Source organism: Globicephala melas, chromosome 20 (genome assembly GCF_963455315.2).
Source record: "Globicephala melas chromosome 20, mGloMel1.2, whole genome shotgun sequence".
In the NCBI taxonomy this organism is placed as follows: Eukaryota; Metazoa; Chordata; class Mammalia; order Artiodactyla; family Delphinidae; genus Globicephala; species Globicephala melas.
Genome location: NC_083333.1, coordinates 18666934 through 18681884, shown reverse-complemented (window position 1 = coordinate 18681884; position 14951 = coordinate 18666934). Strand labels below are relative to the sequence as shown.

General features: G+C 42.6%; 1 protein-coding gene across 4 annotated transcripts in view; it reads right to left on the bottom strand.

Moving 5' to 3' along the window:
- Positions 1–14689, bottom strand: part of ULK2 (unc-51 like autophagy activating kinase 2) — a 66297-nt gene extending 51608 nt beyond the window's left edge. Inside the window, exons 1-5 of one of the 4 annotated variants that reach the window (XM_060290218.2) lie at positions 14095–14689; positions 13108–13200; positions 11926–11967; positions 3618–3650; positions 3292–3328 (exon numbers count right to left, since the gene is read on the bottom strand). In XM_060290218.2, coding sequence (XP_060146201.1) covers positions 3292–3328; positions 3618–3650; positions 11926–11967; positions 13108–13200; positions 14095–14184 — 295 coding nt within the window. In that variant the 5' untranslated portion in view covers positions 14185–14689. The remainder of the gene's footprint in view (positions 1–3291; positions 3329–3617; positions 3651–11925; positions 11968–13107; positions 13201–14094) is intronic. The other 3 variants (XM_030861301.3, XM_060290217.2, XM_030861302.3) reach the window with 3 other exon arrangements.
- Positions 14690–14951: the final 262 nt, after the last annotated feature.

Here is a 14951-nt window from a genome sequence, read left to right as displayed (position 1 = left end):
CTAATCCCATCCCGGAGATGAATGAACACTGTTTACCTCTGGAGTATATTCTTCCAGATCTACTTTCCTGAAGGTGGCAACACATAAATGACTGCACATTAGTGGGAGCATCAAATCAACAACTAGAGCTTTATTTTTGTAATGTCTTACTTAAATTACACTGAAACAGTTAAAATGGACGGTAGAGCTTCCCTGGTGGCGCAGTGGTTAAGAATCCGTCTGCCAATGCAGGGGACACGGGTTCGAGCCCTGATCTGGGAAGATCTCACATGCCACGGAGCAACTAAACCCGTGCGCCACAACTACTGAGCCTGCCTGGTGGAGCCCGTGAGCCACAACTACTGAAGCCCACGCGCCTAGAGCCCGTGCTCCCAAAAAGAGAAGCTACCGCAATGAGAAGCCCGCGCACCACAAGGAAGAGTAGCCCCCGCTCGCCGCAACTAGAGAGCAACCGTGCACAGCAACTAAGACCCAACACAGCCAAAAATAAATAAATTAATTAAATGTATTATAAATAAATAAAATTTTAAAAATGGATGGTACAGGGCTTCCCTGGTGGTGCAGTGGTTGAGAGTCCGCCTGCCGATGCAGGGGACGCGGGTTTGTGCCCCGGTCTGGGAGGATCCCACATGCCTCGGAGCGGCTGGGCCCATGAACCATGGCCACTGAGCCTGCGCGTCCAGAGCCTGTGCTCCACAACAGGAGAGGCCACAACAGTGAGAGGCCCACGTACAGCGGGGGGAGGAAAAAAAAAAAAAGGATGGTACAGTTTCTTCCATTTCATTCATTTACATTTTCATTCTAGGGCTTAGAAAAATTTTGCTACTTTAAATGACTACGGCTGCTTAGAACCAGTATCACTGCCCCATGACATACTATGGAATAGACTTAGGGTTTATCTGATTCAGAGTCCAAATTCTAACACTGTTCCTGTGGGGAAAAATTAATGACCTAGTTTAGGCTGCTTCTGGGCACAAATGACAGTAAAAAATTCACATATTTCTATGAACACAGGATGCCTACTCTCAACACAATCCCATAAATTGAAATTCTCACGTTAAAAGTTTAACATTTTAAAGGCACAGCTATCATGAAAACTCTCAGATGAATGAACTCTTGAGCAGTTCGCCCTAGCAGGGCAGGCTCAGCTGTGGCTGCCACACTGAAGATATCTGCTAGAATTAAAGTACAGCTTACCAACTACTCTACAATTTGTCTTATTTAAAACTTGCAATTGATAGAATTTGTTTTCTATCTTTCGACAGAAAAGGGACTTTATTTATCAAAGCAAATAAAAGGACTAAATAGCTGTCTTGTGATTTAGCGGCATTAGACCATCCAGACCTCCGGCCGCCAGACCTTCCAGACCAGTGCTCTCCAACAGAAATATAATGTGAGTCACATACGTACCTTCAAGTTTTCTAGTAGCCACATTTTCAACCATGAAAAGAAACTGGTGGACTAACATATATTTAATCTACTACTTCCAAAATATTATCATTTCAACCTATAATCAATATAAAAAACTTAAGATATAATCATTCTTTTTTCCTATGAAGTGTTCAAAATCCAACGTGTGTTTTATATCACAGCACATCTCAATTCAGACTAGCCACATTTCAAGAGCTCAACAGTCCCACGTGGTCCATGGTACCATATTGAAGAGTAGACAATTCTTTAATTCTAGACAATTCCTTAAGGACCAAATTTAGTTTACATGTCTCTTCAACTGGCAGCTAGAGACCAGGGAGAGGTTAAATAATGACCAAAATCGCATAGTGATTAAGTTATATGAACAACAGAACTACTGCAAACCAGCCTGCCTGCCTGACTGCAGCATTCTGGTAAGCTCTTTACTCTTGGGTCTCCTGTTCTAGCACTATTGCTCTGGAATATCCAATGCAGAGCTCAACATCACAGACAAAAGTGCTGTCGAAGCTAACAAATCTGCTACAGCAGCATCAGCACCTATGTCAGTCCAACAGGATTTCTGTGAAAGAAGGAAACTGATATTCCAATGAGGGCTCTAAACGGCTAAGGTGCCCCTCAACCTGACCCCAGGGAAAGGAGCTTTCATCAGGATCACTAAGCAGTCAAGGAGTTCAAGATTCAGAGGCGGACCAGAAGGTAAAGGCAAGGTGTCTTCTAGCTCCAACTCCCCTCCCCCAGCAGTGAAGAAAGTGCCTGTCTCTGCACGGTATCCACTAGGAAATGACATTTTGAAAAATCTTTTCATCAAACTGAGAATTTTTTTAAAAAGAATCTCAGAGAAATACAAAAACACACATGGACTAAACTCCTGAGTTCAGCATAATGGCTGTCTCTAAGCGGGAGGGACCGGAGTTGGATCACAGAAGGGCCTACAGGAGCTTCAGCTGTATTTAGAAGGAGTAATCCTTGTGTTCTTTACATTATTTCTACATGGCTTTCCAAACCTCAGCAATATATTCTAAAGATTTTTAAAATCTCATTTTCAATTGCACTCCTCGTTTACTTGAACATTTGAAATATGTTGTTTCTCTTCTGTAAGCTGTCCATACCCTTTGTGTGTGTATTTACTGCTGTCTTAGTGTTTTCACAAGCAACTGTCATGGCCTGTCTCTAGGCTGCGTGACGAGCCTCTCCCTTTTTGCCTACTCCCCGTGTATCTTTAAGGGGAGAGAAAGTAGGTGCTGGCCTCACCTAACGTCGTTTTAAAAAGCACTTTTGAGGGACACAATTTGATTTGAGCACTTACTGTCCTACATGAATACACTTTAGATACTAGCAACATCCAGTACTAAAATCTTACCCCTGGGCCACAAAATATCTTACCTCTGGGCCACATAATAATTTCAAGGTTACACTTAATCCCTTATAACATTTTAAAAAATTTACGAGCAACATTCACATTAATAAACACATTCTTGGATACATTCTTCCATTCTGGTTTGCTTTGTTTTGTTTTGTTTTTGTGAAGTAAATGAAATGGACTAAAGGTTCACTGACAGCAGCCCACTAGCATCTTTTGAAGAGAAATTCTGTTGGTTTTTCTCTCTTGGGGAGAGGCCCTACCTCTCAAACTGTCCGAGAGAGGCACACATAAACAAGTACTTATACACAAGCAAAGTTTAGGAGCAAAACCACAACAAATGACAGTCAGTCAGCAAAGTGACCACAATTACACATACACAAATATTTCCTGAATGTTTCTATACAAGTACAGAAAACAGGGGTAGCATATTTCAGAAGTAAATGAAGACTAACCAGACCACATTACTACACTGAGCACTGACAAAGTAAAAAAATTACCTTGCAAATAATCTGCCAGGTCTCCACCATTGCAATACTGATATATAAAAGAAAAAGTAATTAAAATAAGACACTGCTTCAAGCTTAATTCAATTCAGTTAACTTTAATTAAAAATACATTTGTATATAATATAAATCAAGTCTCACAAATTATAAGAATTATAGAATCAACATTTAAAAATTTTATATTCCTTATAAAATAGAATCTAAATCACTGAATCAACTTTATTAATCCAAATTTTCAAATAACCTACCATCAATTTTGAAGTACCTATTAATCAAAAGAAATTTGAAATAAATTAAACAGAAACCTGTATACTACCTACCTCCATCACCAGAAAGACAGAGTTGGGTAATTCCTGAAAGTAAACATATTAAATATGGTTTAGATTAGAGAAAAAATTAAGCACAAATTTTAAAAATAATGACAGTTAATAAAAAAAGGACATGTGTCCATTTTAAACAAGTAAAATGAACTCACAAAATCCATTCGTAAGTGAAATTTAAAATCCCCAAAACAATGACATAGCACCTCAGCTTCAATGACACTAATGTAGTCATCAAAAAGTTCAATTCTATTCATGGAAAGAACTAAAGAAAGATTCATCTTTTGGAAGAAAGATTCATCTTTTGGTTATGGTTATGGTAAATTTACCGCTTGTGGAAAAAAGGAAGGATTCTCTGGTCCTCAAGGAAGCACTTCCACTTTGAAAAGTTTACGATTTGGAGCAATGACTTGATAAATCCTCCCTAGCAACACTAAATGCACAATCTGAGTTCTGGAATACATGATCCAGGATGCTTAGTTCTTTGTTTTTCTGTATATTTGAAGGCAATCACATTACTTGGGAATTGCTGGCAAAGGGAAGACATTTTATCACATGAGAAATCATTAAACATACCTTTCAACAAAATTTTCTTCTTCTCAAGTATAAAATACAAAAATCTGATCTCAAACCAGTGTTGTTTAATCATGTAGGAGCTCCATACCCTAGCTACTGCAGAGGAAAGAGAGCGAGGGACGCCTAAGGGGAGGCTAAGGAGACACAAAGAACTTCTGTTCCTTCAATATGACAAAGACACATTCCCATCTTGGTTTTCACAATTTTGGGGGTACACATAACCACTTAGTTTCCCCAAACATTCACTCACTCATTCAATAAATAAGGCAGAAATACTTTAACATCTTTGACTTCTCGGGCAGACCTTCCTTTGCCCACCTTTGAAGCAATGAAAATCTCCACAGATTCAATCATTCTCTCCAACACCCCGCTTGCGTAAAGGCCCGTCCTTTACATGAAGCACCAGAGTAACCTGCAGCAGGAGGAGCTGCAAGAGCCCGGAAGAGTCAGCAAAGGAAGGAGAAAAAAAACGTTCGTTTTTTAGCAAAACCAATCAAGCCATCTATATACAAATCAAAACTGAAACGGTACTGGAGCCCAGGGAACTAAGAAATGCTTGTAGGGTCAGAAAGGCTGAGAAGTGAGGCCAACATACCTGTGAGCCAGACCACACCAAGGGTTTTCCAAAGCTGAATATGTATTTACCCTTCCTTCTAATGTTAAGACATCCACATCCTCAACTACTCCCCAGAACTTCCACCAACAAAACCAAACATAATGAATTTCATTTTAACATTTCCCTACTCAAAGTCCTTATTAACTTGATAAAAAAAAAACACCTATTCTCTAAAAAGAAGGGGGAAAAAAGGATATCATTATGAACAACTCAATGCCAGTATGCCAAAATTTGCATGAAACGAATACACTGAAAAACAATTTGAGGGGCCTTCCCTGGTGGTGCAGTGGTTGAGAGTCCGCCTGCCGATGCAGGGGACACGGGTTCGTGCCCCGGTCCGGGAAGATCCCACGTGCTGCGGAGCGGCTGGGCCCATGAGCCATGGCCGCTGAGCCTGCGCGTCCAGAGCCTGTGCTCCGCAGTGGGAGAGGCCACAACAGTGAGAGGCCCGCGTACCGCAAAAAACAAACAAAAAAAACAATTTGAGGAAAAACGCAACTTACTAAAACTGACAAGAAGTAGAAAATTTGAAAAGGTATGTATCTGTTAAAGAAACTGAATTATAATTTAAAAGCTTTCCACAAAGAAATTCTCCTTAAGTTTCAGTACAGTCCCAATCAAAATCGAAGGAGGTTTTGTGCATGTGTGGAAGTTGACAAGTTGATTCCAAAATGTATGTGGAAATGCAAAAGGCTAAGAATAACTAAATATCATGCAGAAAAAGAAAAATAAAAGTTGGAGAATTTATACTACTAGATATCAAGTATGATACTAGATATCATAAAACTATACTGAAAAAGACAGTGAGGTAAAGGCTAAGGGGACAGAAAAGAGTCTAGAAACAGGCCCCCACATGTGAGCTCGCAATGCAGAGATGACAGTACAGAAGGGAAGGATGTCGGTTCAGCAACAGATCAACTGGCTCCCCTTTGTAAAAGTAAATGAATTGTGACCCCTACCTCACGCCACATACAAACTCATTTCCAGGTAGATTATAGAGCTAAATGTGCCAGATAAAACAATAAAGACTCTGGGGAAAAACAAAGAATATCCTCATGACCCTAGGGTGGGCAAAGTTTTCTTAAATATGATACAAAAGCACTAAATACAAAAGGAAGAAACAATACACTGGACTACATTAAAATTAAGAATTTCTACTCACCAAAACAAACGGTTAAGATAGCAAAAAGGCAAGTCAGAGTGGGTAAGTCATTCACAACACCCATATCTGTCAAACGACTCATATCCACAATATATAAAGAACTCTAACAAATTAATAACAAAAAGACAACCCAATAGAAAAACAAGCTTCTACAGTAATTTCAAAAAGATATTTAAATGACTAATAAACTTACAAAAGGTACTCAAATCAGGAATCATCAGGAAAACGCCAATCACAATCATAATAAGACACCTCATCACCTGAATGGCTAACACTGCTGAGTGCTGGCAAGGATGTGGCGTGACAAACTGACGAAATGTGGTGGGAGTGTAAGCCAATACGCTGGCAGTATAAGCTAGGCCTATGCATAGCCTATGATCCAGAAATTCCTCTTCTATAATGAAGCCTCCGTAAAAACCCAAAAGGACAGGCTTCCAAGAGCTTCCAGGATGGTGAACATGATGAAATCTGGTGAGAGTGGCCCACTCAGGGTGGATACCTTGCCCTAAGCATCTCTTCCATCTGGCTGTTCCTGTGTTACATTCTTTTATAATAAACCAGTAATCTGGTAAGTTTTCTCTGAGCTTTGTGAGCCACTCTAGCAAATTAATGGAACCCAAGGAAGGGGCAGGGAGCAGACCAGAGGGCCGGGAAAACCACTTCAGCACAAAGGACAAAGAGCTGCCAACTCTGATTCCCTCTTCCTCACCTCCTACAGTACCCAAGTCCTATCAACCCGGCCTCCTAGACGTTCCATCAGTCTGTCCAGGCCTCCCCATTTCCACCGGTGCCTTCACCCACCCAAACACCTGCAGCATGGTGGCCCCATATCCACCCGTGCCCACTCTCCACAGAGTAGCCAGTGTTTTACACACTTTAAGAAACTCGTATGCCTATTAATTTATAATGGAGAATATGTCTTTCTCTAACCATAATGATTAGGTCTAATACTCTCTCTATATATACTCCCTAACTGGCATAAAAATACCTGGAATGCTAATTCATAATCAGAAGACTGCCCAAGGATTACAGAAAGAAAGAAAGCAAAAGTAGGTCTTCCCCTTTCCCCAAAAGAAGAAAATTGCTTTTTTTCTTGATTATAAAAAAAAGTATGTGCTTATTGCAAAAACTTAAGATACATAAAATCTGAAGGAAGAAAGTTAAAAAATCACCTTAATCTCACCATCTGAAAGAAGCGCTATTAATATCTCAGTGGTCTTGCTTTCATGCATCTATAATACTTGTACACATATTCACACCCAAAGGAAGCATGTACATGCTAGGTTTTTTAAATTTTAATATCCTTCCATATCTTTCTTTTACTCATACAATCATAGGTTAAACATACACATACTTTACTTTGAAAAAATGGGATATCATATATAGATGTCTGAACCTTGCTTTCCTCACTCAGTAATACACCAAAGAAATCCCTCCAGGTCAACTACATACAGACAACCCTTTTTCATAAGTGTGTTATATGTCATAGTGTGACTATATCACCATTTATTAAGCTATTCCCTTGCTAAGGAACATCACTTGTTTCTAGTTTGGGCCATTATAAGCAAAGCTATATTGGTTCTTGGACATACATCCTAATTCTCAAGCTTTTATGGCTCTGGGACAGATGCCCAGGAGTCTGGGTTGCTTAATAAAAGGGTGTGTATTTCTAATGATGACAGATATTTCTCCTCATTGAAAGATTTTTTAACTACCTATTATATACAAGACACTATTCCAGGTCCTGAGGATACAGCAGAAAGCCAACAGAGTTAAATGCCCTGTTCTCCCCAGTCTTCAATTCTAAGAAGGGAGGGTCAGGCGCAAGACAACAAACGGAAGAAATACGTCTGCAGAGCTCGTTAGAGGTGATAGGTGCTTGGGAGGAGGGGAGACCGCGCTGGGGAGGGACTGCAGTTTTATTTAGGTGGCTAAAGAAAGCGTCCCTGAAAGCACAGCGCTTGAAGAAGGACCTAAAGGAGGCTGGGGCGTGCCTGTGCAGGCTACAGACACGGAGACCGTCCTGTGCATACAGTCTCCCTGTAGGGGACACGGCGCTCCAGGAACCACAAGGAAGCCCGAGTGGACGGAACACAAGCAGCGAAGCACAGAGCAGGGGAGCCAGAGCCAGGGGCAACGGGGTTGGGCTTTCACTCACAGGAATGGGGTCCGCACAGAGGAGGGACACGCCCTACCTGTACTACGGGGGGAGGGCTCTGACCGCAGTGTCGGGACTATTCTTCAGGGCATGGGGGCAAGGTGTCGCCAGACAGCATCCCCAAAACATTCTAGCGGTTCACATTTGTGCCAGTGACACAGGAGAATAGCTTACACCTCCCCCCAATCCCACCAGTAAGAATTACTGCACTTTTTAATTTTGCCCACCGGAAGGCTGAGAAGTGACATCTGTTACCTTAATTTACATTTCCCTACTTGTTCATGAATATCATGTATTTCTTAGCCATTTTTATTTCTCTTATAAGAACCAACAATTTGTATCCTTTGCTCACTTCCTCTTTGGGTTGTCTTTTCCTTAATTTGCGAGGTTTATGCATTTTAGGTGTCAGCCCGTCACCTTTCAGGTTGTACAAATTTTCTCAAACTGCCATTCGTCAACTCCATGTTTTTGCATTTTACTGTGGTATAGATTTAAGTGTACAAAGACTTGTGACACATGTATACACCCACATAACTACGCTTCCAGTCAAAATACAGAACATTTCCATCAGCCCAGAAAGTTCCCACATACCCCTTTTCTGTCCGTCCCTGATACCAAGTAGCAACCTCTGATCTGCTTTCCCCAATTTCTATCACCCTAGCTGAGTCCCGTCTCCTCTTGAAACTCACAAAAACAGAATCACACAATAGCTGTATATAGCTGGCTTCTTTTTCTCAACATAACGTTTGAGATTCATATGTTATGGCAACTATCAAGTTTGTTCCTTTTTATGGCTGTCAATTTGTTCACAATATTATTTGCTATGAAATAATTTTTTTTAAATTTTGTATGTCCCTACCACTTTTATGGCTTCTGAGTTTATCTTGATATAAAATACCTTTCTAGCTCTTAGATTACATATTTAAGCCTTTAATTCATCTAAAAGTTATTTTGGAAAATGATGAAAATAGACGTCCAACTTCATTTTGTCTCAGTTTGCCAGCACCCTCTATGAAATGCATCTTTTTCTCACTATACTAAAAATTACCAAGAGGTGGATGTTTATCCAGATCACTGACATTCATGCAGGGAAGTATTCCCAACTAACAATATTTACCTCATGCCCAGAATGCTCAAAGATATGTATCTTCTGAAAAACAGACATGGTATCACCCCCCAAATGGTTCTGCACTGTCCTCAAACTAGAGATCCACCCCATGTGGCCCCTCCACCCTCTCCTGCATCACTCAGCACTACTCCTACCTCCCGTCTGCACTCCCACCACATCCCTTCTTCCAGGTCCTCATGCTAGCTCGTCCCTCCTGTCAGCTCCTCCCAGAGGCCGCATCTGCAGGGGAAGCTGACCTGTTCTCCCCGCCCTCACTGGAGCCCGGCCTCCTCCCACTTGATTATAGATTCATATATCTATTTAGAAAACTCTAAAATAAACATAACAAACAGTGGTTGTCTCTGGGAAGTGCCATGTCTTTTCCAATTTATTTGTGTTGACAATGTTGGAATATTTTAACTGTGGGCATATATTACTTTTGTAATTAGGGAAAATGTGTTTCTTTTTAAGTGTCATCCAAACTGAAACCTGATCACTACAAACAATGTCAACAGTTCTCAATTCATCAAAGTGCACACAAACTTGAGGTGGACCTCCACAAGAGATGGCCAGTGAGAATGGTGCCAACACCCTGTACCCCTTGATGAACGGTCGGAATCCAGGAAGCAAATCCGAACTCTGTTTACTTGACAGCCAAATGCTGAAGACTAGATTCATTCGACTAATGGTTCTTAAGTTTATTTTTACAAATTAGTTCCAGGAGTACACAATGCACAAAACAGTAAACATTCTCATGCAGTCACCTTGACATTCCCAACTGTTCCTTAATTCTGGTTTCTGAGTACATGTTCTCCCTGATGCTACCTCATTCTGCAGCCAAAACCAGTACTTTTAAATATTTCTCATTCTGATAGAAAAAATCCAACTACACTCTCTACCCTGAAAGCAAGACCTACTCGGAAATTGACAGGGTTTTCTGCACTTCTCAAAAGATGGGAAATTAAGAGTTAATATTATTTAACAATTTTTGTACGAGGCGCTGACTTGTACCACGTGGTGCCCTCTATCTACAGAGACTAAAACAACCACACAAACAGCTCTGAGGAGAACCAACATTTCAATAGGGACTCTGACATCAGATCAGTTTTACTTTAAACTTTTCTCCCCTTTCTTTCTAGGCTGCTTTGAAATTTCTCAAATGAAGGAGTAAATTACACCTATTTAAATAGGTAATAAACTATACCCACAGCACGCACATATTCTGTGTGTGGAGTTTAAACTGCAACATTTTTGGAGAACAATCACACACTGTCATCAAAAACTTTAAAACTGTTCATGCTATTTTTCCTAGTAATTCCAATTCTAGAAACTCAACTTACAGGAAATAATTGGGTATCTTCAGCAGGTATGTATTCTCCTCGTAGCATTTTTTTTTTTACAATGGGAAAAACCTTAACATCTTATAACATGGGTTTAGTTAAATATAAATACTCTGTGGTATGATATGACACGAAAAACGACTATATATATATATTTTTAAAGGACATATAGAGAGCAGTCCGCTAAAATTAAGCACACTAAGAGCAAGGACTTCGTTCTGCTCACGGCTTTGCTCCTCTGTTCCTTGCACTTACAAACGCCTGGCCACCGTAGCCCCTCAAACCTCACGCGTGCTCATCAGTAACAGACCCCTGGGGCTCTCACTGGGTGCATATCACTGGCCAAGTGTGATTCCAGTATTCAGGGATTTATAAAACACAATATGGCCCCCAAATATAAGCCAACTACTTGCTCTGGTGCTCCACCCAAAAAACAGGAATCCTCTCCAAAGTTGGCCTTTTTAAAAGGATTTCCAAGGGTAATTTTGACTATATAGAAATGCTGCCTTTGAAGGTAACTTCTGAGGACTTCCCTGGTGGCGCAGTGGTTAGGAATCCGCCTGCCAGTGCAGGGGGACACAGGTTTGAGCCCTTGTCCGGGAAGATCCCACATGCTGCAGAGCAACTGAGCCCGCGAGCCACAACTACTGAAGCCCACACACCTAGAGCCCGCGAGTCGCAAGAGAAGCCACCGCACTGAGAAGCCCGTGCACCATGATGAAGAGTAGCCCCTGCTCACCGCAACTAGAGAAAACACGAGCACAGCAACGGAGACACAACACAGCCACAAATAAAAATGAATAAAATAAATAAATTTATTAAAAGAAAAAAAACAGAAAGTAACTTCAGAACCCAGCCTTCCCACCTCCACATACAATGCAACTCTACTGCATGCCATGGCGATAATCCCAGACAAATCTAGATGAATATGCAGAGTTTCTTTGTTTTTATTCCACGTATTGTCTAATATCTCCACCATTAGCAAATGTTGCTTTTGCAATAAGAAAAAAGCTCTACCTGATTTTTTTAATAGCTCAAAATAGTCCTTTCTACATTTATCACAGAGATGCTAGATCTGGACTTGACCTAAGACAACACTACTCCTATAGTATATTATCTGTCAGTAAGTTTACTCATGCAGCCCATTATTTATTTTATCCTTCTGCCCTATGCTATTGTAAACAAATTCTTAATTAATAAACACACAGCTCAAGCTATATATCTTTTCAACAAGAATAAGGCAATTTTCTATTTCTGTTAAGATTCACTTAGATTTGTATGAAATAGAAAAAAATTTAAGTTCTTTATTAACATACAAATATTTCTTTAAAAATCCAAAATAAGGTACCTGAACATCATAGAGCGCTACAATGTTTTCATGCTGAAGTTCCTGTTAAGAAAATCGAGAATTCAAAATATTTGTATTTATTCTAATAATTATAATATTTCAATACACAAATAAAATTAAGTATACACACACATATATATCCATTTATACTACTTCTAGTATACCATACTTCTGTTACTAGATTAAAACAATTCAGTCTACTGAAGAATAAAAACAAATGTGCCTGATCAAACTTTACTTGGGGCCTAAATATTTTTTTACTGTCCTAATTTTTTAGACTCTTAACAAGGTGAGTACTCTCATTTACAAAATAAAGGTCAGAGTTAGTATGACCACATACTTTCTGCTAGTCTTTCAGATTTAATATACAACAAGAAAGGCATAAAATTCCAAAGTGCTTTTAAAAAGCACCATTTGCCTAAAAGAACACGAAGTATACTTCAACAAGCTATAATTCTTACCAAAGAGCTGTCCAGAGAATAGTAGTTCTGATGAATGTTAGATGAAGGTTCCATGTTTATATTACTTTGGGAAACACTGGGTTAAACACACCTAAATTGGTCTCTTCATTGTATAATTTTTTTCGACTTTCTTTAATGAGTCAAGTGCTTTGTCACTCTCCAAGAAGTATTTAGTAAACAGGATTTTCCACACTTATTTGACCACGAACTCTTTTTTTCCCTCAAAGCATCCCACTTGGATAACAGTGCTTGTGAGTGATCTAAAAAGACCACTTTAAATAAATAAATAAAAATAAAAAGACCACTTCCAAGGAAAGTAACTTTGTTCAATTTATAAGGAAGAAAGATTGCAACTGCCCCCATTTCTCCCCCCCCCCAAAAAATTAACTATAACATGAAAGGAATCAGCAGAAGAGATAAATAATGTGTAAGAGGGACCTGCCTCTTCTCAAACAATAAGGCAATAACTAAGGGAAAGAAAGGATGAGAAGCTAAAAGCAGTTTTCATCTAATCCCTCTAAGCATTGGCCAAGAGCCACAAACATCTATTCTTAAAAACAGCTTCCCAGTACTCAATGTTTCAAAAAATTGAGCATGCAAAAAATGAAAGCGACAGGTGAACATTCTCAAACTTGGGGCCAACTACCAAAATTGCAAAGGATGTCATCATGTATCCATTTAAGTTTTAATCTAGTATGAAATATCACATAAAGAAACATACCTTTAAGATTTTAATTTCCTTCCCAAGCAGTATTTGTGATTTTGACAAGTTCTTTTTATTAATACTTTTAATAGCTACCTCCCAATCAGTTTTCTGGAAAGAAAAAACAGTTACTCCTGCAAATTATTCCACAGAAACAATGCAACAGCAAAAAAAAAAATCTATAAGCATAACGATGTTTTTAGCAAATTCATGTAACAGCACTGAGAAGAAAAATAGAAAACAACCCGAATCTCTAACAGGAAAATTATTTTATAAATTAAAGGTGTAGCAAGCCAATGTCCTACAAGATAGCCAGTAAAAATAAATATGAAGACCACGTAGTAACAAGCATTAAGTGGAAAAAGGACACAGTTTATTTACAACTATTTAAAAGTTATGGAGGATAACCTCGGAGGTGGTATAGTTAACTGAAAACAGGATTTGACAGCTAGGTAGGATTAAACGTGTTTTCGCTATTTTTTTTCCCTTGAGTTTTAAGTTACTCTCATGATAAAGTCCGTAGTATTTATTACTTTATCGGCTAAGCAACCAGGCCATCCCTTTGGACCTGCCCCTTGCCCCAAGCCTTCCAGGATTATTTCCACTCCCGAGGTGCTTTTCCAAATTCTTTAGATCCTAAAACCTGCTGGGGGCTTGTTTGCGAAACAGCAGACGCTTTAAAAAAAAAAAAAAAAAAAAAAAAAGCTAAGCCCGCTTACGGGTCGATTTGGGTCTCCCCGCGCCCCGCCCAGCCCCGGGGACTGAGGCCGGTGGGGCCGTCCGGGCCCCGCGTGGGGAAAGGCGACACCGAGTCGGGGAAGCCCCGGGCTCGCGGACCGCCGGCCGGTTTTCCGCTGGGTCTGCAATTATTGGCCACCGGGGAGGGTCCGTGCGCTGCCGGCGCGGCCCAGCCGCCGCCCCCTCGCACCCGCCGCCGCCCCCTCGCACCCGCCGCGACCGCGCCTCAGGCGCCGCCGGCCGCCCGGCCCGGCCGGCGGGGCTCACCTGGCGGTGCCGCCCCCGGAAGACCACAGCGAAGGCCCCGTGTCCCACGAGGTCCCGCTTGCTGTACTCGAAGTCGCCCACCACCTCCATGGCCGCGCCCCGGGGTCGGCGCGGGCGGCCGGGCGGGCGGGCGGCGATCAGCACCGCGGGCCCGCCGGCCCCGAGCGCGCCCGCCGGCCGCCGAACTGGGGCAGCCGAGGCCCCGGGCCCGAGCCGGCGCTCATGCCGAGAGGCCGGGCGGAAACGGGGAGGCGCCGCGCAGGGCCGGGGTCAGCGAGGCCTGGCCCGGCCCCGGCCGCTCCTCATGCCGGCCACCGCCGGCCGCGGGCTCCCTGGCGAAGCGGGCCCCCTGACGAAGCGGGCTCCCTGGCGAAGCGGGCTCGGCGCTGCCGGGCAGGGGCGCCGCCGCCTCCGTCACTGGGCGCCCCCGGGGCCGCGCGCGCGCCCGGCAGAGGTGCAGGCCCCGGCGCCCCTCATCCCCGCCCTTCGGCGCCTCGGTCTCCCCGCGGGCACTGCACAGCGCCGGCCGCCGCCCTTCGCCGGCCCGGCCCAATACCCTACCGCCCAGCCCCGCAGCGACCCCGCACGCGCGCGTCGGCCGCTCCGCGCCGACTGCCGGCCCTCCGCGACGTCAGCGCATCTTCTTTGCCGCAGCACTTGGCGCGGCAGGCGCGCTCCCTCCGCCGGGAAAATGAGTGCCCAGCTGCTGATGGAGGCGGGAGGGAGCGCGCGAGCCTGCGCGCCGCGGGCTGGACCCGCTAGGAGACGGGCTTCGGGGAAGCGGGTCGCCAACACCGGCTGCGGGAGGGACAAGGGCATCCCTGTGCAGAGTGGACCCCGGGCCTGCGGTGAGGGCA